At 43.7% G+C, this 25000-nt stretch overlaps 1 protein-coding gene across 1 annotated transcript in view; it reads left to right on the top strand.

The window, feature by feature from the left end:
- Positions 1-18544, top strand: part of LOC134458097 (matrix metalloproteinase-17-like) — a 104444-nt gene extending 85900 nt beyond the window's left edge. The window contains exons 5-9 of the mRNA XM_063210221.1: positions 5928-6018; positions 8158-8240; positions 9970-10122; positions 11508-11765; positions 16783-18544. Of these exons, the coding sequence (XP_063066291.1) occupies positions 5928-6018; positions 8158-8240; positions 9970-10122; positions 11508-11765; positions 16783-17120 (923 nt within the window). The 3' untranslated portion in view covers positions 17121-18544. The remainder of the gene's footprint in view (positions 1-5927; positions 6019-8157; positions 8241-9969; positions 10123-11507; positions 11766-16782) is intronic.
- The last annotated feature ends 6456 nt before the right edge of the window (positions 18545-25000 follow it).

The following is a 25000-nucleotide window of genomic DNA, read 5'->3' on the forward strand; positions in this document are numbered from 1 at the left end:
TGGAGAGGTCAGCTGAGGTCAACTCAGTGGCAGGCCAGCAGAAATAGCCAGCAGATAGGACGGGTGATGACAGCTCTATTTAGCAAGTGAGAAAGTGGATCGCACACGGATTCTTCTTTTCTTTTACATAATAAATACAATTAAAAATAATTAAATATTAAAATATAAATTAAATTAAAATATAATTAAAATAATTATAAAATATATATTTTTTTTTTTAAAAAGAAGAAGAAGAAAAGAAGAACCAGAGTGTGATCCCCTTTCTCACCTTTTAAGTTATTCAACTGGAGACGCACCTCACGAACACGCGGTGTATCTGAACTACTAACTCTATTTAGCAAACCATAAAACTGCTCTCACAAGCACATTACTAGTATATGGAGTAGAGTAGAGTAGAGTAGAGTAGAGTAGAGTAGAGTAGAGTAGAGTAGAGTAGAGTAGAGTAGAGTAGAGTACTTTTATTAATCCAGAGGGAAATTAAGGTGTCTGACAGCTTACATAGATACATAGACAATACCTAATACACATAATTGCCCATTGCAGTAAACATACAGCAGAAATCTGAGTGTATCTGAGTCTCTTACAGTCACGCGCGCACACACACACGCACACGCACACGCACACGCACACGCACACTCTCACACACACACACACACACACACACACACACACACACACACACATGTGCAGGAAATGGATGGCTGAGGTCAGAGGTCAGCTGAGTTCAACTCAGGGGCAGGCCAGCAGAAGTAGCCAGCAGAAGAGGCACATGACATGACTGGTGATGACAACTCTATTTAGCAAACCATAAAACTGCTCTCACAAGCACATTACTGCATGCAGAATAGAGTGTGGCTCGGGGAGGTTTTTTTTTTCTGTCCGAGCCCGGCCCTCAATCGACAGAAAAGTTCTCGAATCCGACCCGGGCCCGAGACTAATTAATTTTTTCCGTGTCCGAGCCTATCCGTTGCCCATGCAGGGCCGGCGATAGGCATAGGCAGACAAGGTAGTCGCCTAAGGCACCAAATGTCTTGGGGGCACCATATCAGTGGTGTAGTCTACGTAGAACGCAGGTATACGGTCTATACCCACTTCTAAATTTTAGGGACTTTAGTATACCCACTTAAAATTGATTGATCCATTGTTTAGAATAGCACAAATGTATACAGTATACCCACTTCAAAAAATGCTCGAATATACAGTATACCCACTTAAAAAAAGTAGACTACACCGCTGCGCCATATCATGCCCGGAAATCCCAGAATTAGAACGTGAACACATTAAACTTAACATTGACACTGATTATTCATGGGCACTCATTGCATACTGTATGTAGGTACTGGATCAGGTGTACGACAGCTTACAGATGCATATTTCTAAAAAAGGAAAGGGGGTGCTCGCCCAGGGCATGTGACAGGTGATGACAAGTCTATTTAGCAGACCTCCAAACTGCTCTCACAAGCACGTTACTGTGCAGGCCCTACGACAGTTGGGGACAAACAGGTATGTTGTCCCGGGCCCGCAAAGAGAAGGGGCCCAGAATTTGATCCTCATTTCATTGTGTGTATTGATAAGGGGGGGGGCTCTTTCAGATGATTTCGCCCCGGGCCCAGTAAAGGCTGTCGGCGGGCTTGACTGTATGCAGAAGGGGTGTAAACTTGTAAACTTGGACATATCTGTAATTTGGAATGAGGATAGCTGAGATAGATACAGTAGGCCTATATGACAGTAACAGGCACACACACACACACACACATTCACACACACACACACACACCTGAATACATTAACAATCACACACACACACACACACAAACACACACACACACACACACACACACACACACACACACACACACACACACACACACACACACACACACACACACACACACACACACACACACACACACACACACACACACACACACACACGTGTGCACAGATACACATGCCCACATTCAGAGAGGGGGTTAGATCATTTAGTGGCATGTGGCATGTGCCAGTGACATGCGGAAGTGCTGCAGTGACATGTCCATTGATTGTATATTAACCACAGACCTATACTAACTTATTAATAAGTGTGATCATATTTATTATTAATAAGTATTATTTTTAATTATTTATGTATTCTAGGTCTGTAATTACAACAGTGTACGGGCATGTCAACCGTCATGGTTGGCATGTCACGGTTGGTTACTATGGTTACATGATGTCAAACTGTGCCTAACCCTAAACTTTTTTCCTAAACCTAACCTGTAACACAACCGAATAGTGCCTAAACCAAAACTCATTCCTAAACCTAACCTGTTAGTGGAAAAATGTGTTTCAGCATGCCAGATGCCACTTCCGCATGTCGATATCGAACTATGCCTAAACCAAAACTCATTCCTAAACCTAACCTGTCAGTGAAAAATGTGTGTACACCAACCTATAAACATGCCAAACTTTGCCTAAACCAAACTTATTCCTAAACCTAACCTGTCAGTGGGAAACTTTGTTTTATAATAGCATGCCAATGATACCACTTCCGCATGTCACTGGCACATGCCACATGCCACTAAAGGATCTAACTCCTACTGCACATTCATCAGTGACAGCATTCTGTACAACATCCTCTTTCTGCTGTCTCTGTTGCCTGCTGAAAGTTTGCTGCCTTTTAATTGCCTCTTGTGGATGTAGGTACAGTATAACACACAGACACATTCTCTCTCCATGCAGAAACCACTCACGTTTTTATATCCTCTGTGGTTTGTGTGCTGTCCTCCTGTGCCTTTTGTCTGGAGTGAAAGGAGGACGCTGTGCGGGTGTGAGATGTCATTGCCACAGTGTTTGTGTTTGTGATCAGTCGAGCTGCTGGAACATTTACCTAAGCTGCTCCTGTCCTCGGGAGGTGAAGAGATTGGTTTTGGTATCTCGTCTGAATGTTTTTTTGTTGTTGGTTTCGTTTTGGTTTTTTTTGCTCAGTCAGGAGTTTTGTTCGAAAGGTTTCTCCTTTGTTTCCGTTCTGCTGGGTGAGTCAGCCTTGTAGGGGTGTAAATACTAATCGTTTTATATCGATGCATCGACCCTACAGCCGGCGATTCAATTTATCGATTCCTCCACAAGAGAATCGATTAATTATTATTGGATTAATCGTTACTTTTTGATTTGAATCGAGGAGCAGTATCGAAGTATCGAAAATAATCGAATCGCTGGCCTAAGAAATCGATATTGAATCGAATCATCACAAAGGCTGTGATTTACACCCCTACAGCCTTGTAACTCTGTGAAACTCTACACTCTGCTCTGCTCTGTGTAGGAAGGCTCAGTGTCTGAGGGCCAACAACAACAATATTCTATTTCTCAGTCTGCCGGCCGGCCTGTCTGCTTGCCTTTTGTCGACACAGTGGGAGTGTGTGTAGGTGTGAAAGACGGTGTGTGTGTAATATAAGAGAGAGAGAAAGAGTAATTAAGAAAGGAGACAGCTGGAGATAATAAGTGTGTGTGCGTGATGTAGAAAGAGAGTGTGTAAGAGAAGTGTACCTGAGACTGATTGCAAGCTTGCGTGCTTGCGTGTGTGTGTGCATGTGTGCGTGCGCAGGGCCGGATTAATGCACAGTCTAGATATGGCTGCAGCCTAGGGGCCCCCACCTTCCATGCGTGCCTGCCTGCCTGCCTGTCTGTCTGTGTCTGTCAGTCTCTCTGTCTGTATGTGTAGGCATGTGCAAATGTGCACTCCTGCCAATCACTGCACATAGTACCACAGTCTTGATCCATTTAAGGCACCAAAAACGCCTGCTCAATACCAAAGCCCTTTTTGGTAAAATGTGCCCTCAACCTACAAAAGTGTAAACATCTCAGCCTCTGAAACACATAAAACATGACATAAGTTGCATTTAAAGGATAGAACTTTCATCTTGCATTAGAATGTGTTCATTCAGCTCTTACATACAGTTGAGGACGATATTATTAGCCCCCCTCCTGAAATTAGACATTTCTCTTGATTTCTCAGTAAGAATGACCATTATTAACCGTTTCTGTTATTCTGGAAACAAATACACTGATGGACACAATGTTCAATGAGTTGAATTTGGATTTTTCTATTGTTACGATGAGTTTAAACAAAAAAGGGCAAAAATGACAAGGACAAAATTATTAGCCCCCTGATCATTAATAGTCAATATGGCACCATTTATGAACCAAAACTGACAACAGGCTCTGATAAGTTGCTACCTAGGTTGGCACATGCCCCACTAGGGATTTTGGCCCATTTCTTCACTGCAAAGTGTTCTAGCTGGTCCAAATCACATGGATGCTGAGCATAGACATTAACCACAGACTCTCAGTGGGATTGAGGACTGGACTATGAGCGGGTGATTCCAATATCATGGTTTTAGTGTCCTTGAAGAACCTCTGAACTAATCTAAATGTATGCTTTGGGTTACAATGTTGTTGGAAGACCCAGCAATCCAGATTCAGACCCAGACTCCCTGTGTCTGAGGCTGAATAACAGACTAAACTTGATGCCCTTCCACTATGTGTAACTGTGGAAACTGCTTAGCGTCATTAGACCAAAGAAGCATTGGACACCTGCCTAGATGATTGTTATTGACCTGGCCTCACCTGGAGGTTTTTTCCCCCCCCAAGAAAGACAGTTGTTAGGGCTTGTCATCATATTGGGCTTTGGGGCCATCATCACAGAAGAACCCCTTTACTAAAGAGAGTGAATATCAGAGTGTTATTGAACTTTGCCTGTGAACATTTGAAAGTCAAAAATGAGCTTTGAACGTCTCTGCTTTCATCTGATGATATTCAATTGCACCTGCTTTGATGCATGAATTCTGCTTCTGTCAGGTGAAGAAAGGGATAGGCCTTGAATCGTTATAAGATGGTTTCCACAATTAAACATGGTGGTGGATGCATCATTCTGTGGCAGCCTCAGCCACAGGAAACCTTGTTTGGGTGTACGGCACCATAAAAACTGAAAATGATGATAGAATGTGGAAAGTTACATTGCAAAAATATGCTCATAGAGGGAGCTAAGATCTTCACTGGATCTTTCAATAAGATAATAACCCAAAACTTGCATCCAAAATAGTTCAAATGTTCTTCAAGGATACTAAAACCATGGTCACGGAGTGGTTCAGACCTCAATCCTTCAGATAGTATTTGAAGAGTGCTGAAAATGAATGTCCATCCTCAACATCCATGCAATTTGGACCAGCTTAACTATTTGCAATGAAAAAATGGGCCAAAATCCCTGGTAGGACATGTGCCAACATAGTTAACAACTAATCAAAGTGCCTGGTGTCATTTTTTGTTCATAAATGGCACTGTATTGACTATTAATGATAAGGGGGCTAATAATTTTGTCCTTGCCATTTTTACACTTTTTAGTTTAAACTCATTGTGAAAATGAAAAAGTCCAAATTTGATTTATTGGATACTATCTCCATGGTGTATCTGTTTCCAGAATAACAGAAACGGTTAATAATGGTCATTCTTACTGAGAAATCAAGAGATATGTCTAATTTCAGGAGGGGGGCTAATAATATCGTCCTCAACTGTATGTCCACATTTTTTTCATTAAAAAAAATAATCTCAAGAGTCTGAATGCAGCGTGTATGTCGCTCCAGGTGCCTAGTTCAATGCAGCGTATACGCAGCATCAGGCTTAAATGGGTCCATCTCTTCCCTGCTGTGTGCCAGGGGTCAGTCTCAATATATCTTCTCTTTCTGTATGTGTGCAGGGGTGATGTTAGTCTCAATATCTCTTCTCTTTCTGTATGTGTGCAGGGGTGATGTTTGTCTCAATATACCTTTCTTCCTCTCTCTATGTGTGCAGGGATGATGTTGGTCTCGATATACTACATTTCTTCCTCTCTGTATGTGTGCAGGGATGATGTTACTCTCAATATACCTTTCCTCCTCTCTGTTTCTGTGCAGGAGTGCGAGATTCAGTGTCAGTGTCATCTGGTGATCCGTCCATTGAGCCCCCGGTTCTTCTGGACCTGCCCGAGAACAGATCCACTGTCCCGTAAGTCTGAACCTCTGCACACGCACACGCACACGCACACGCACACGCACACGCACACACACACACACACACACACACACACACACACACACACACACACACACACACACACACACACACACACACACACACACACACACACACACACACACACACACACAATACATGGTAAATGTCTGCAACCAGTAGAGTGCACTGCACTTTGATTCATTCCACGGCAATAACCATTTGAAATCCCATCACACCGTGTGAGTCCTCTCTCTTCTGCCCCTCTGCTCCCCTGCCCCCCGCCCCACTTACACACACACACACACACACACACACACACACACACACACACACACACACACACACACACACACACACACACACACACACACACACACACACACACACACACACACACACACACACACACACACACACACACACATTCTCTCCAGAAGTGACAGATAAAGAGAGAGGGTGGATCTAATCAGTGAGGGGTCACAAATACAGTAATGCACTTGCAGAGTGCCATAACAGTCAGCCAAACTCGCCTTGCATTAATAAGCCCTGAATGGAGGCCTTTGTTAATCAGGAGCGAGACCCCGTTTGCCACTCACAAAAGGAGCCACTGTGGCGGTAATTGATTTTCCATTAACAAACCGATCACGTCAGGCTCGTACAGCCTCTCTCCTCAGAGTTAGGGTGACGCGTAGTTGGACTCGTACTTCATTCAGATGCTTGGCTCCTCTCTCCTCCGCTCTACTCAGCAAGCTGCTGGTGAGCTGAGCACAACACCTCATCCCATCATTGCCCCTTGATGCCATGTGTGGCTTTTGGGCTTTTTTTTGTCTTCGACGTTGCTGAAACATATGTGGATATTTTTCCACACTGATATTGTGATACTGATGAGTTTTCCAAAATGTCCATACGTATGTGTGTAAATGGTGACAGAGAGAGAGAAAGAGAGAGAGAGAGAGAGAGAGAGAGAGAGAGAGATCAAACTGAACTGAGAGAGATGTGCCATCCAGAATGCCAGTGTGACAGCCAGCACTGGTGTTGGCAGGGAACATGTGTGAGTGTGTGCTGTTCAAATACTAACTCACACACTCAAACGCACACGCGCGCACACGCACACACACACACACACACACACACACACACACACGCACACACACACACAAACACACACACGCACACACACATGCACACACACAGGAGTTGGCAAGCAAAGAAAGGGGATGGGAGGGATGAGAGGCGTGAGGGAGAGGGGTAGCTACAGACTGAATCAAAACATTTTAATCAGCACGCTGTTTGCTGTCCCTATAGTAGCATAGCTGTAATGCATTTTATGTCTTTTGTCTACTGTGTATTCAAAAGTACATTTTAAGCAACTTTCTTGTGAACAAGCAACATGAAAATCTAAAAAAAATACACAGGGTCTTTAAACCTAACAAACCACCTGTGCAAAACACAAAAGTAATTATTTGCCAGATTCAATGAAAGCAAATTCATTCTCAAGGTATACATAGCTAAAAACTTGCTTTACTAAAAGACTGGACTGGAACATTGAAAGTGTTCAAGGGCAGGAGAAGCATGGACACCTCATTGGAGCCTCTGCAGTGCAGCACAGTCAGTGAAAAGAAGAGCTGATCAAATAGTAAATAAAATTCCCGCTACTTTTCTAAAAAAAAGTCATTCTTGGCAAGATTCAATGAAAGCAAATTCATTCTCAAGGCAGACATAGCTAAAAAATGTACTAAAAGACTCGGCTGGAACATTGCAAGTAATTCAAGGGCAGGAGAAGCACGAACACCTCAGTTGTCAGGAGCTGCTGCAGTACAGTAGAGTCAGTGAAAAGATGAGGCGATCAGATAGTAAATAAAATTCACACATTCTGCTAACTTTGCTCAAAAGTCGCCTGAACTTAATGATTCAAAATATCATCACATTGCTAAAATAATGATCAAAGTCATTTTTTGTCCTGAATTGATTTTTTTGCCTCATGACTTTCCTTTCCTTGTGCCTGGTAGAAATCCTGTGCTCTGCAAAACTTACTTACTTAACTTGCCTGAACTTTACACATTACAAATGTTATATGTACAACTACCTGCACATGGCTCTACCTGGCACCTGTTTCCTTCTCCCTTCCAGGCCAGCCCGTGATGCACCAGACCGCTGCACCACTCACTTTGATGCTGTGGCCCAGATTCGAGGAGAGGCCTTCTTTTTCAAAGGTAAGAGAACAGACAGAACACACATAAGCACAGAGGAGCAAAGAGGAGTGGAGTGGAGTAGAGTCGAGAGGAGAGAAGGTGGGAGGAGGAGAGTGTAAAGGTGGAGAGGAGAGAGGGATGTGTACGCGAGAGAGGGAGTGATAATGACAGCTACTTTGTATAGTTGATTATGAAAATGGAAATGAATGATGATGGATTGCTCAGTACACAGTTGCATTGCAGAGAAAATAGGAATAAAGATGATGCAGGATGCAGAATAAGGGCGCGATCACACAGAACGCGGATTTTACAGTAGGAGGCGGATGTATTCTATTGTTTGTCAATGAAAATGAGCGGATTACGCGTCTGATATCAGCGCAAGGCGGGTTGCGGATTCTCCGCCTCTCCGCGCCGGGCGGATCGAGTTGAAAAAAGTTCAACTCAAGGCGGAAAACCCGCGGCGGATTTCCAGATGTTCGATAGGAGACCGTTATCAACATTCATATCAGATTCCCTATCCAACGTTAGGAGAGCAAGGAAAGAGCTTGTCTTCTATTTATTTTACATAGATGAATGGACAAAGCATTTTGTGTATGTTTTCACATCATTTAATGACACAACACCTTCGATTAGGCTACGTTGCGAGTGACAGTTGTCGTTACGTTGCCTAGTCACCGCATTCGAATAGGCAGTGGATCCGCGCTTGGTGTGGTCACTTCTGATTAATCAGCTGGATGCGCATCGCGGATTGTAGGCAGAAACCCGCGTCCGGTGTGTATAAGACCTCATGACATGTGGGAATTACTGTAATTTACACAAACACTTTGAACGTACACATACAATTCCCTTGAAGTTGTTTTTTATCATAATGATAGAGAAATTGTCATGCACTTAGGAAGCAACATACGGGAGAACTTCAAATACTCATCAGAACATAGTGATAAAACAAGACCAAATATTAAGATGTTGAAAGCATTAAGGCATTCATGGGAGGGTGGGAAGGGGAGGAGTAAGTGTCAATGATAACTAATTGATTATGAAAATGAAACTGAGTGATGATGGATTGCTCAGTACACAGTTCCATTAGAGAGAAAATAGGAATAAAGATGATGGAGGACGAAGAGAGTGGGAGTTAGCGAGGCGAGCAGGCGAGGATTGTACAAGCGATGCGTCGTCACGAACGAGCCTAATATTTGAACTTTGAGCGAGGCGAGTAAGCGATTAACCAATTGGAATGCAGAATTCGGTACTTCTCTCTTTTGTATTGGCAGTTAAAGCGGCGGGAACATTTACCGAACGTTCCATGAGCGAGTGCCAAGTAGGCGAGTGAGCTAGCAGCGAGTATTGTATGTGAACGTAGCTTAAAGATGGACAGAGAGAGTAATGGGAAGATGGACGGTCTGTTTCTGGGTTCTGGTTGGCTGCATCTGTCAGTAACAGATTGTTCACACATGTTCACTCTGGCCACCTCCACATTCAAACACACACACACACGCACTCACGCACGCACGCGCACACACACGCACGCCCACATGCACACACACACGCGTCGCGTACACACACACACACACACACACACACACACACACACACACACACACACACACACACACACACAAACACACACACACACACACACACACACACACACACACACACACACACACACACACACACACACACACACACACACAACTTAACACTCCTAATGACACATAATGACTGTGGCTCCTCATCCAATCCCCTGTAGGAAAGTATTTCTGGCGTTTGACTCGGGAGAAGCACCTGGTATCGCTGCGTCCGGCCCAGATCCACCGCTTCTGGAGGGGTCTTCCCCCCAACCTGGACAGTGTGGACGCCGTCTACGAGAGGCCAGGGGACCACAAGATCGTCTTCTTCAAAGGTGCCCACACACAATACACAGACCCTCCTGCACAAACCGAGCCTCTGGTTGGATCTTTCTATCTAACAGATGGGAGAGGCCCAGTAAAACCAAAATCTCCTTGCCCTATAACCCAAAACACACGTTATTCTCAGAAATTGTAAGAGATTGACAGTCAGAGAGGCCAGGGGAACACCAGATCAGGACCAAGGCCAGTACCAGAGTGCATCGCCAGAAATGGTGAACATGGTTGTGCCCAGCAATGAGAAATGATGGTCCTAACCCAAACCCATGTCAGTATTACTGCATTGTAACAGTCATTCTAAAAAAATGCCCCACGCTATCTGAATGAGTGGGTTTGCTTGACAATGAAATGGGCACAAGGCTCAGAATAGTCACTCAGAAAAGATTCCTGAACACAATCATTTAGTCCACCTTCTATATGAGATTGCACAAGTTATAAATTAATCAACGTCTTGTAAAACTTAATTGCACAACTTTCAGGGAGTTGTTTGAGACGGCATTTACTTCTGTGATTGTCCTGTGATTACACCGCCTCTGTTGGGATGCATTTAGAAGGAAAGAGATCAATGTTCTACGCTCTGTGAAGCTCATTGGACTATCTTTCCATTTGGCCCCACAGCTCATATTTGAACTCTCTCACCTCAAAAAAAAAAGAATAAAGAAGCACTCATCAGATTTCTTTTTGCTTTTTTAATCGCCTCACAAGCAAAAAGAAATCTGATCAGTGCTTCTTTATTCATTTATTTTTGAGATTTGAGTTAATTCATTGACGAAGTTAAGCACCCAGTGTAGAGCATTAGACTACAAGGTGTTGAGCGTCCTTCCTGATCCTTCTACTCTCTCACCTCTCCACATAGACGTTTGAGGTGCATTGTGGGTACGAGAAGTTTTGTGGAAGGACACAGATGCAGATGAAGTTTTAATATATATATATATATTTTTTAAAGAAAATAAAGTCTGCACACCAAGCTCCCGTTTCTGTTATTTTAATGTATTACAATTTTAATGTATTTTATTTTTTCATGTGACTTTGCTAGTCCTGCACCCAAAACTTTTGAGACGGATGTGAGTGTTTTTGTCTTTGTTATACTGGTTTAATATTTATGGCCACACAATCGAAGGAAATGGGACCTTTACTACAGTTTGAGTCAGCTTTTGAAGGGCTGCCTCCACATTGTGTTTCTCATCTCATCCGCCTATTGACTTTGTTTAAATCTGAAATATTAACAGGGGAACAATCTGGATGATTTTGTATGATTATGATTTCTTCCCCTTTCCATCTCTCTCTATCTTGCTCTTTCCATTTCTGTCTTTCTCCTCCCCATCTCTCTGTCCCCACCACTCACCACACCCATCCCTCTGTCCCTCAATCTCTCCATCAGGTGCAAAGTACTGGGTGTTCAAAGACAACAACGTGGAGGAGGGCTACCCGCGGCCCATCAGTGACTTTGGGCTGCCCATGGAGGGTGTGGATGCCGTGTTCGTGTGGCTCCATAATGACAAGACCTACTTCTTCAAGGACAGCAGCTACTGGCGCTATGACGACCACCTGAGACGCATGGACCAGGGCTACCCCAAAGACAGCGCCCTCTGGAAGGGCATACCCATGCTCTTAGACGATGCCATGCGCTGGTCAGATGGTAAGTGCACACACACACACACACACACACACACACACACACACACACACACACACACACACACACACACACACACACACACACACACACACACACACACACACACACACACACACACATACACACACACACACACACAGCATTTCCAAAATAATTTGAGTAGTTCTCTCTCCAAAGACTTATTTATGCAATTCTTGGGACATCTTAGGTTGGTTTGGTTGTTGCACAGAACGTTAAGTGTTTGTGTATTTGCTGCTATCATTTCACAAAAATCTTGACTCTATAAATGTTCTTTCAATCATTAAACTGATTTTTATTGTTATGGTAAAAATAATTTGTTATTGTTATGGTTTTATTGTTTTTATTGTCTTGCTGCACAGAACGTGAAGTGTTTGTGTGTTTGCTGCTATCATTTCACAGAAATATTGACTCTAGAAATGTTCTCTCAGTCATGAAACAGTTTTAGAAATTATTGTCATGGTTTTATTAGTTTTACTATCTTGTATCACCTCCCCCTTCTTTTATATCTGAGTGCATTGAGACATTTCATACTGCGTGCCTGACTGCCGTACAAGTTTCCCTTTGGGCTGATACAAAACAAGTGAAATCAACCAATGTTGTGTTGAACAGAAGTAAACTACACTGTATTGTGTATCTGTATACTATACTGCAGAGATGTGGACCTCTGACTTGTGACTTGGACTGAGTCAGACTTGAGTCACAAATGACTTGTGACTTGACTTGGCAATATCAGGAATGACTTGTGACTTGGCTCTAACTTGCAGTGACTTGCAATAATCAGTACCAGTAAGCCTACTATTTTTGGACACTACTGGCAAACGGGGACATAGTGTGGAGAAGTAATGCATTGATGACCAAGTGTAATTGTCAATGTTGAGATTACAAGGTGGTAAGGACTTGGAAAGAATCAGACTTGACTTGGCTTGGCTTGAGCAAGATTTGGACGTGGACTTGACTTAGTAAAAATGCGTCTTAACTTGAGACTTGACTCTGACTTGATTGGAAGGACTTGAGACTGATTTGTGACTAACAAATGAGTGATTTGGTCCCATCTCTGCTACATTATGCACAGTCTAAGCTACAGAACAAGTTCACAACTGTTTACAACCTCTCTGTGAGAGTGAGTGGAGAGTAGTGTAGTACATGTCTCACATGATGAACTTGAAAGTGTGCATCCCAGATAGCCAATTCACACACTGTGCATAACAGGCATTGAAGCCAGCACTGAGCAGTTCAGTGAGTGGGCTGGCAAACAGTGCAGCTGTCTGACATGATTTGTGATAGGTGTAAAGAAGTTTTGTTTGCTATGTGCTGTTGTTCCCAGTAAATTGGCTGTGGCACTGGATCAGTAGACACAGACACATAGAACATTTATCACCCCAGTCGTTGATAAATGCTTCAGACATGGGTACACACACACACACACACACACACACACACACACACACACACACACACACACACACACACACACACACACACACACACACACACACACACACACACACACACACACACACACACACACACACACACACACACAGTCTTTCACCCTCTCTCTCTCCACAAACACTCCTCAATTCAAGTGTGTTCAGGTACATCTTGTGTATTCAGTCTGAGAATCAGTCTGTGTATTAGGCTGAGTCTTCTCCTTCACCTCTGACCTCTGCTCTCGCCATCTCTTATTCAGAAGCGAGTAGAAGACACTTTCAGAACCGTGTCTTTTGAGCCTGTGTGTGTGTATGTGTGTGTGTGTACGTGTGTGCGCATGTGTGCATGCGTGCGTGCGCGCACGTGTGTGCGTGCGTGCGTGCGTGCGTGCTTGCATGTGTGCGTGCGTGTGTTGGTCTGCATAAGAGTGCCTATGAGTGTTGTGGTTTTCAAACTTTGTTGCATGAGAGTGCCGGTGTGTGTGTGTGTCTGTCTGTCTGTCTGTCTGTCTGTCTGTCTGTCTGTCTGTCTGTCTGTCTGTCTGTCTGTCTGTCTGTCTGTCTGTCTGTGTGTCTGTGTTGGTCTACATGAGAGTGCCTATGAGTGCTGTGGTTTTCAAACTTTACTTAGGTCTCTTGTTTGGCCTCCCCTAGCAGCGAGAGGTTCTTTATCTACCAGAAGTATTGCAATTTCGTTGTTATGATAACAATGACAAACAAAAGATATTCTATTCTATTCTATTCTATTCTATTCTATTCTATTCTATTCTATTCTATTCTATTTTATTCTATTCTATGCTATGCTATGCTATGCTATGCTATGCTATGCTATGCTATAAGTATTTAGCATCCCCACCTCTGTGCTTGTGGTAGTTGGCATCTATAATTCAGAGGAAGCAGCATCTCATCTCCAGCATATAGCACAGGAAGTGGCAAAGACATTAGAGGCCTGCTGGAGGGCTGGGATGTGGCAATTGAGAATGTTTTTGCTGTGTGTGTGTGTGTGTGTGTGTGTGTGTGTGTGTGTGTGTGTGTGTGTGTGTGTGTGTGTGTGTGCGTGTGCGCGCGCGTGTGTGTGTGTGTGTGTGTGTGTGTGTGAATTTTGAATTTAAATTTAAGGCCTCTGATACTGTGGTACTTCCCTAACAGACTAACAGCAGTAGTAGTGTATGTCCCTCACGTCCCCACAGTTCCCCCTGGGGCTGCACACCTGCTATGAGCTGCATTGGACTCTGGCACTCTGGGAGATGGAGCCACTTCAAAGCCTCCACACTCACTCACAGCCAGCCAGCCAGCCAGCCAGCACAGCACAGCAGCCCACCACATTCACTAACTCCCAAGGCACAGCACAGCATACCCAGCACAATAGCCCACCACACTCACTAAAGCCAGGCTGAAACTACACGACTATCGGCCCAATTCTCCCTTACGGCAATCAGTGGAACGTTACCCCCAGGACTATCGCAAGCGATTGTCGGGAAAGATTTCCTCGTCATGTACAGCGTTCTAAGATAGAACTTTGGCAACTCAAAGAGTTGCAGATTGCAAATCGTATAAATCAAACAGTGTTTGATATTTGCGACTGGAAATAGAACGTTAGGCATTGTCTTGGGTGGCTAAAACCAGGGATAAGATTGACAGGTGCGATTCTCTTCTTGTGTGTGGCGCAGCCCGACGTCAAAATCGAACACAAAATCGGGAGTCGTGTAGTTTGAGCCAGTCTTAACTCTTAAGCCACAGCACAGCACAGCAGACCCACCACTACAGCACACACACAATGTCAATTTTACACAGCAGCAGCAGCAGCAGCAGCAACAGCTCAGTACATTCACTCCCTGGTCAGTGTTGCCAGATTTGTCTGACCAAATCCCGCCCAAAATGTTCTCAAAAACCGCCAAAATGCGCTAAATTCCACCCAAATTCAACAAATTACATTGACTTCTATGGGCCCAAAATGGCTGAAAAAAACGCCAAATGGCCAATTTTTCCCGTTTTAACCCGCAGACGCTTATCCCAAGTAGCAAAACGGGGCGGGCAATGACAATGAAATGGACAGTCACACTGAAAAGAGATGGAGAGGAAATGAGAAAAGAGTGGAGAAGAGAAGAGAAGAGAAGAGAAGAGAAGAGAAGAGAAGAGAAGAGAAGAGAAGAGAAGAGAAGAGAAGAGAAGAGAAGAGAAGAGAAGAGAAGAGAAGAGAAGAGAAGAGAAGAGAAGAGAAGAGAAGAGAAGAGCAGAGAAGAGCGAAGACAGAAGAGCGAAGACAAAAGACAGAAGACAGAAGACAGAAGACAGGGGAAGCTAGAAATGTGATTACCAGTAGGCCTATGTGTTTGTTTTGTCAGGTACCACCTTTGGCAACACACTACTTTTCATGGAGAGGAGAGGAGAGGAGAGGAGAGGAGAGGAGAGGAGAGGAGAGGAGAGGAGAGGAGAAGAGAGGAGAAGAGGGGTGAGGTGAACAGGAGCGGTGAGGAGAGAGGGGCAGGGAGGAGATGAGCGAGGGTAAACACAGAAAAGAAAAAAACAGGCAGTGTGATGTAAAAGGTGCTTGATACAGCTGTTACTTTCATGGCTGCTATTTAAATTATTAATGTTTCAGTGTCTCTTATATTGTTAGCTCAAGCTTCATCAACACAGAGGACCACGGTATATGTTGGCACCTCATAATCGGCATCTCTGCATGAAACAGAAGTGCAAATAAAAAGGAAAAGCAGTTACATTTCGTGAGGTGATATTGTGTGGAACACAAAGAAACTCGCTGCAGGATGAGCACCTGAAATGAAAGCATAGGGATAGCCATTTAAACGGGTTGCTGGTTTTAGGTGTTATAGGCAGACAGCATTGGAAATTGGCATGAAAACATAAGCACAAAGATATAAAGGTGATCAAGGACAGGGAAGCTCAAGTAGAGATGAAAGTGTAGAGAGAGAAGAGTCTGTGGGGTAGTTTCATACAACATATTCAGGTGCTCATCAGTATCCAAAAATGAAACCTTGGTACAGACAGAGGGGGTCCGAGGCACTCTGAAATCCGTTTAAAAGTCCTTTATTTTTACGTGGACATCAAGCCGACATGTTTTGGTCGCATGCGAAAGAGATGAAGAGATGAAAGTGTATTTGGTTTTGACTGAGCCGTGGAGTGAGGGTGTGTGTTTTGGATACATCCTGTGGCTCTATGGTGGTTTTCTTTTATTTTGACAAAAGAAAAAATCCATCCCCTACCAAACACGGTTCATGTGTGTTTTGTTTTTGTTATTTGACTCCTCGAAGTGCCTAGCATTCTTGTCCATCTCTCCTAACCATAGCCCCCTCTCTCTCTCTCTCTCTCTGCATTCATTCACCTCCTTGTTTCCATTCTTTTCCCCTCTATTTTTGTGTCTCTGTCTTGTCATTGTTTCTACCTCCCTTTCTTTATTAAATCTCACTCTCACTGCCTCTTTCTCTTTCGTAGTCTGTCTCTCCCCTTATCTCTCTCTCTCTCTGTCTTTTGCATTTTATCTGTGATGTCAATTCTTTTCTAATGTAATTTCTCTCTCCCTCCCCCTGCCCCTGTCCATTCCCCAGGTGCCTCCTACTTCTTCAAAGGCAAGGAGTACTGGCGGGTGGAGGGCAGTGACATGGAGGTGGAGGCCGGCTACCCGCGCTCCATCGCTAAGGACTGGCTGGTGTGCAGTGAGATGCAGTCGGACTCACCGACTGCCACAGAGTCCAACCACTCAGACACTCGGATACGGGGCTCACAGCAGGCCGACCATGCTGAGAACGGCCTGGAGGTCTGCTCCTGCACCTCGGACCACGCGGCCCCGGTGGGCGTTCGCCTCCCCCTCTCCCCGCTCCTCTGGGCCCTGGCCCCCCTATGGACACTCTGGACGACCCTTGAGGCGGCACCGGGGCCCCTATGACATCAAAGACTCACAGATTGACTGACTGACTGACTGGCTGGAGTCCATGGACTGGACTAAGCCAGAAGCTTTTTTCAGAGATTGGAGAATTTTCCTCCTGGAAGATTTTGGTGGCTGGATGCCTGTATGGCTGGCTGTGAGCAAGTGAGCAAACAGCCATGGGCAGGACTAAACTGGAAGCTTTTTTTATTTTTCTCTCCTGGAAGTGGAGGAAGGGCTGAATGTCTGACTGTCTGTCTGTCTGGGGGCATACCAGAACAGAGACAGATACGGGAGCAGGAAATGAGCCAGGACTTCTTCTAAATGCCCTGTAGGATGTCTGTTGAAGAAAGGAGTAGAGGGCTGGAGTCCTACAGGTTCTCTCCTTGAGAAAACGGGAGATAAATTGACTTTCAGGGTCCCTGGTGGGCCCTCAATCTTGCAGGGCCTCCCTACTGCAGACTGAACAGCTGCAGAGAAGAACTCAGGAGAACTCTCCATGTCTTTTTTTGTTGCTTGTTTTATTTTTTAACTTGTTAAAACTGGAATTGAACATATTATTATTATTGTTATTGTTATTGTTATTATTATTATTATTATTATTATTATTATTATTGTTATTGTTATTATTATTATTATTATTATTATTATTATTATTAGGCCCTTGTAATGTATCCATGTAAAGGTCCAGTTCGTAATTTTGATTTAAGTGATTTCAAAAATGTATGTTGCTTATTCACAAACTTCATCTTTTCCCTGACTATTTACAGAGTAAATAACCTAATACTTTCTGATCTGACCAGTTTGCAACCAGTTGTCTCTTTATGACTGGTAATTCAAAATGGCGGATTGGCATGAAGGCAAAATGCATGTATGAGATGGTGGTGACATGTGGTGGTAAACATTCAGAGAAAAGATGACATTTAGTGAATGGGCAGCATAAATTCTGGACAAACCGCACACTGGACCTTTGGTATCATGCACAGATGTTCTGCAACACCTTCATACATTTTAAGTTCATTCTTATGATGAGGTAAAGAGGCAGTTATAACAACAACAACTATTTAAAGTAAGAGCAAAACATTTTCTGTGCATTTTTTCTGCATTGGGAGAGTGAGGCATCATGGGATGTGTCTTGTCACATGACCTGGCTCTCATCATTCCGATTCACTATAAGTGCTTTATGAATACGATTACATTTGTCACCATCACAAATCCTCTCTAATGTGTTGGGCGCTTTCTTCTGACTACAGACAGCCATTCTCTTGTGTTATACAGCACTGTGAGGAATAGAAGTCGTGCTTTCATAAAGGAGCATCACATCTCTCTCTCTATCTCTCTCTCTCTCTCTCTCTCTCTCTCTCTCTCTCTCTCTCTCTCTCTCTCTCTCTCTCTCTCAAATTCAGTTTCAAATTGAAGTTCAAGATGCTTTATTGGCATGAAAAATAAATGATTGCATTGCCAAAGCGTGTGTGTGTGTGTGTGTGTGTGTGTGTGTGTGTGCGTGCGTGCGTGCGTGCGTGCGTGCGTGCGTGCGTGCGTGCGTGTGCGCGTAGGCGCTCATGTATTTGCATGTGTGTATTAATGGGTGTCTCTCTCTCTCTCTCTCTCTCTCTCTCTCTCTCTCTCTCTCTCTCTCTCTATCTATCTATCTATCTATCTATCTATCCATCTCTCTCTCTCTCCCTCTCTCTCCCTCTCTCTCTCTCTCTCTCTCTCTCTCGCTCTCTCTCTCTCTATCTATCTATCTCCTTATTTAGGCTACTAGTCTGCCTTTTTATTTTTATTTATTTACTTTCTTTCTACTATTTTGTCGCCTCATTTGATGAAACTGTATTATATTAACTGTATTATACGATCATTAGTATTTTTGTAAAAATGCCGGTAACTCCTTATGAAGGTCTTGCATGATCTGAGACCCATTGCCTTTCATTTCCACAGTATTGTTTTGTTGTTGTGTCTGTTTTGTTTGAACGTGTCCTCCTGCTTTCCAGGACAGGGTCTCCTGTGGTCCAAGTCTTTATTCAACAATATCTCAGACTGGAAGATGTGGCCAATACAGATAACACAGACTGAGACGGAAAATCGCCAATCAGATCCAGACTCTGGACCTGTTGATAGTGCACACATATCAAAATTGCATTTTTTTTGCTCATAATTGCTATGATATATTTACATTTATAAATGATATATTTAATAAGTGAAAGGTTGTATGGGCGTTGCAACATGTACAATTCTGAGCTGTCTTTTTGAAGATGAGATATTTTTGTAAAAACATGTTTGAAGAAGGTCTTTGCATATTGTGATGTTTTTGTTTTGTTTTGTTTGCCTAGTCTAGTTGGACATTGCAGGGCTTTGTGTGCATATCTTGTCATATTCTTTCCCTCCATTTATTGCTGGTATTCTTTCTCTCTTCACACTGACGGCCTCTTGTCAACAGAAGGTGAATTCACTTCACGCCCTTGCACAGACAGACAGATGGAATGTGTATTGTACTGTTTTCCCGGAAAAAGCAATACACTTTGACAGTGCTTCAAGGTCTGTCTCAAAACACTGCCCTCCATTTAAATAGATCACCTGGATTTCCATTTCAGTGTATCACCTAGAGTTCCATTTCAGCGTATTTCAACTGTTGGTGACTCATCTGGCTTGCTAACTGTCTTTTGTCGCTGGCATTGAATTGGTCATTTGTTTGGAGGCTTTAATTTGGCCTTAGAGTAAATCACTAGTAAAGGAATAATGATTCTGCCTCTATGGGCCTGTAGAACAGATATCACCCCACTGTGGAGCCCTAGCTGACTGTTACCTTAGCAACAGAGGCAAGCATTAGCAACAAGGCAGCAGTAGCTGTTAATGCTAAACGTGTATCCAGAGAAATATGGAGTCCACATGAGCCCGATACACGCAACTAACCTACTCCTCAGAAAAATAAGAGAAAGACAAAGAAATTATTGACCATGCTACTCCGTACGGTACATCTCACAGTGGTGAACGCTAGTTAAAGCTAAGTTAAAACACGATGTGAAAAGTTGATGAGGCGGGACGACCCAGACGGTCTCTGATCAGGTAGACTCAAACGGGCTTCATATTTCATTCAGTAGCCTACATCTAGTGTTTGTTCTCAAAGGTTTAATCCATAACTTGGATTTCTGACATAGCTAAACTTAAGATTCCAAAGTTTAGTTCCACTCTGGCAATATTTTGGTTCATTGATTCAGCACATCATGCAGGCTACATCTGCAAAACAGACTGTAATCTACACAACAACTCTGCCCGTAACACATGCAGTCCCTCAGAGCAGGGCTGGACTGGCAATCTGGCAAAGCGGGCATTTCCCGGTGGGCCCCTATTTTCAGAAATGTAAAAAAATATATTTAATAATAATATATTCATAATATATTAATAATAATAATAATAATAATAATATATTAATAATTATTATAAGTGCCCGGGACCTATTCCCCCCCCTGCCTCAGACAGTCATCCATAAGCCCTCAGGAACATCCAGTTCTGAACACTAAGGTATGCAGAGCATTAAAGATTTAATATGTGAAAATAATCTCCATAATGTTATATAATCCTAATATCTTATTTATCTGATAAGCAGATTACTCTGCTGAAAACCTTCATATCATAACAAATATATATTAATTGGGGTCTCGTATCAGTAATGTCTTTTGGAAGACTGTTGTTTGCTTATAGCAGCAGTATATTCGGCATTGCCAATGACACAATCAGGGCCATTAGAGTAATTGACCATAATTGTCTTGTTTCCAACCACGTGTGTGTGTGTGTGTGTGTGTGTGTGTGTGTGTGTGTGTGTGTGTGTGTGTGTGTGTGTGTGTGTGTGTGTGTGTGTGTGTGTGTGTGCGCACGCACGCACGAGCAACGGCGAACAGAGGCCTGATGCCGGCACGCAGTAAACACTAACAATCTCACCCGTCGTGACTGCCGTCGATAACGTAGAAAAAGGAGTAACACTATGGAATTGTTTGTGTGTGCGTGCGTGCGTGCATGTGCTTGTGTGTGCTTGTATGAGAGAGAGAGACAATGGGGATGAGAGAGAGAACAGACACACACACACACAGACAGACAGTGTGGAGTACGTGTTGTCCATGGTCCTGAAATGGCTGGATCTTGTTTTTTGTGCATCTGTGCTTGTGTTTGGGCGGCATGAGAGAAAGAGAGAACTGGAAAGAGTTCTCAAGTCCCAGAGATCTGAGGTCTGGCACCCTCCTTGTCTCATTGTGTGAGGAGCAATCCAAGCATACCCAATCACTTCTCTTTTCCTCAGGGGCTTTGGCGGCGTACACACAAAGCAAACACAATAATCATTCAGGTTTGACATCCCTCACTGTGGCACTGTGTCCTTTTCTCTTTCTGTTTTTGTATAAAAAAATGGTTTAAAAGAAAGAAGAGCAGAGCTGAGCACATAACACCAAATATGCACTGCTGAAATGAAGTGCTCCAAGCAGTGGAGGCTTAGAGTGGGGAAAGCCGTCATTGGAGAACACTAGCCAGGCTGTGCCGTCCTAGTGACACAACACCTTCAGCGCTGCTTCTAATCAGGCCAAGAGCAATACAAATATCGTCCCATGATAAAGCACTCCTCCCACTCCTACAAAACTCCTCCCACCACTTTGTTGGGAAGCAAACAACCATTAGCAAACTAAAGGAGGGGGGTCAACCATGCCGTTTGGGAAATGTTCATTGTTATGCTCTTGGTCAGACCAAGTCTCGAAGAGATTTGAAAGTCGATGATAATCAGGCTAGAAAAACACATAAAGCTCCAGGTGACAGTGACACAGCTAAAACCTCTCTGGCCTTTGAGGATGATATCCTGTGATATCCTGCACATGAAAGAGAAGCCAACTGTGCGTCTCCTTTTTTATCATAAGTTTTGTTCTTTTCCGTATAAGAAAGACATCAGCATTCACACCTTTGAAATTTCGCTTTGGGTCCCAGCTGAACCTAGTCGCCTCTGCTTGCACCTCACTTTCTTTTGGACACACTTCTTGGATAAAATTGCACCTTACCTCACCTAACCTCCCCTTTAAAGAAGTTTCCTGGTGTGATAGGATCAGATTCCACTGGACAATAAAGCATATTGTGCAAAGAATGCAACCTATTCTGGATCACTACACTGCTCTCCTATGAAAAGGTTGCAGCCAGGGCTGGACTGGTCATCTGGCATAGTGGGCATGTCCCGGTGGACCCTGCACCCTCGTGGGCCCCTATTTTCAGAAATGTAAAAAAAATATATACGTATATGTTTTTTTTTCACATTTCTGAAAATAGGGGCCCACAAGGGTGCGGGGCCCACAGTGTGAGACAGTTCTGTGTCGCTATTTATGAGGGGGGCCCCTTTAAGGTACAAGTGCCCGGTCCCTAGTTATCCCCCAATCCAGCCCTGGTTGCCGCTTCCTGAATGCCACATATACCGTGAGGGCTCACCCAGATGGTGCTGAGACAGCTCCATCCATCAGCCATGCAGCCTGACAAGACTGGAGAGAAATGGGGCCCGGGCACTTTTGGCTTGAAGGGACCCGAAATAATTAGCGGCACAGAACTGACTCACCGTGGGCCCCGCACTTTTTAAAAAACATTTCTTTAAAAAGGGGCCCATGAGGATGCAGGGCCCACCGGTAAATGCCCTTTATGCCAGATGGCCAGTCCAGCGCTGGTGCTGAGACAGCTCCATCCATCAGCCATGCAGCCTGACAGGACCCATCATGCAGCACTGGAGACCATTCAACACCTGACAAATGGTGTGCATGACTTGAAATCTGTGGGGTGCCACTTCTGCATTGGGTTGTGTAATGGGCCAACTGGGTGGCGTTCATGAGGAGAACAAGTGCCGAGTGCTACGGGACACAAATACAGTAGGTGTATACATTATGTATGCTATAAAAAATGGTTTGCTATTTCTTGTGCTTCTGTAATTAATTTCTGAGCGCTCTCTCTGTCATTTCTCTTTCTTTCTCTTTCTCTTTCTTTCTCTCTCTCTCTCTCTCTCTCTCTCTCTCTCTCTCTCTCTCTCTCTCTCTCTCTCTCTCTCTCTCTCTCTCTCTCTCTTCCACACTCCAATGCCCACCAGACTCAGAGTTAATTCCTGATAACATATTCCAAAACAAGACTTTCTCATTTCGATCACTGTCACAGACAAAGGTTTGCATAGGCCCTACTCATTTTCATTGTTTTGAAACAACATGATCTCCAAAAATTCCGTGCTCTTGGACACGGTTGTTAAGGACACAAAATCTGTGTCCAGGAGCATGGATTTTGTCAAAATTCCGCCCTCCTGGACACGTAATTATTTTCCGTGATGGACACACAGAAGTGCTCTCTCTATACTACCACAGCTCTATGTTTCCACAGTCAGATTTTTCTAATTTCAAATATTTTTTCTCAATTTTTTTTTTCCTACTGACAGGTTAGGGTTAGGGATTGTTTTGGTCTGGGCACAGCTAGTTTTCTTTCATTCATTATATGAACTTGATAGCCTAGCAACCAACTGGAAAAGGTATTTCTCAAAAATATGTCTTTAATGACAGGTTAAGGTTAGGGAATGTTTTGGTCAGGGCACAACTTAAATTGCTATAGCATTATTTTGTTTAGGATTAGCATTTGGTATGTATTTTCTAATGATAGAGTTAACACAGTGCTCTGGTAATAGCCTATAGAAAGCACTTCCGTGTGTCCATCACGGAAAACAATTCCGTGTCCAGGAGCACGGAAAACAATTCCGTGTCGAGAAGCACAGAATTTTGGCAAAATCCGTGCTCCTGGACACGGAATTCGTGTCCTTAACATCCGTGTCCAGGAGCACAGAATTTTTGGAGATCAGGCTGTTTGAAAAGTCATTAGCCTGGCCCTGCCATGGCAAACCGGTAGGGCACTCGTCTACCATGAGACTGACCCGGGTTCGATTCCCGGCCCGGGTCCTTTGCAGACCCTTCACCATCTCTCTCCCAATTCGCTCCCTGTCTCTCCCCAATTCGCTCACCTCTCACACTGTCCTATCAAATAAAAGTAAAAGAAGAAAAGACATTTTTTTCCGCATTGCATATCATTAACCTTGTCTTACTGATGGTTCACTAAAATTATTGCACACACAGTGGGCCTAAAGCACTGCAAGTCAGGGCTGGACTGGCCATCTGGTATATTGGGCATTTCCCGGTGGGCCCTGCACCCTCGAGGGCCCCTATTTTCAGAAATGTAAATGTTTTTTTACATTTCTGAAAATAGGGGCCCACAGGTGTAGGGCCCACCGGTGAGTCAGTTCTGCGCTGCTAATTATGGGGGCCCCCTTTAAGCCAAAAGTGCTCTGGCCCTATTTCTCCCCCAGTCCAGCCCTGCTGCAAGCACATTCACATATACAGTTGCACAGTTTGGCAGTTATTATAAAGGAAACTGACACTGTTTCATTTAGCATGAACTGGGACCTCCAATGACCTCGTATAGCCCAAATGAATTCCTTATCCAGGAAGAACCTGGAGGGTTTTTAATCAAAGTGCTGTATGAAAAAATTCTGAGGGTGACCTTAATGTCATTTTGGAGTATAATTTCCATTGGCAGAGATGAAGTATTGGTATTTTTAAACTCTGATTGGTATTTTTTAGACTTTGATATCTGTGCTGCTGCTGCGGGAGGCTGACCTGTTATTGATTTCAAGTCAAGCGCTCCTCCGTGTTGATTTGCACCGCCAATTGCACTCAATGTGAATGCACAGTACACGGAAAGCAGTCGGGAGAAAAAAATCAGTAAATTCATTCACTGTGGCCCAAACATTTCTATGGCGCATATGAAAACCTATATCTCAGCCTCCAAAGCAGATAAAACATAATGTAAGTTGTATTTAGGAGCTATAGGACCCTCATCTTGCATTAGAATATGTTAAT

Source organism: Engraulis encrasicolus, chromosome 11 (genome assembly GCF_034702125.1).
Source record: "Engraulis encrasicolus isolate BLACKSEA-1 chromosome 11, IST_EnEncr_1.0, whole genome shotgun sequence".
Lineage (NCBI taxonomy): Eukaryota > Metazoa > Chordata > Actinopteri > Clupeiformes > Engraulidae > Engraulis > Engraulis encrasicolus.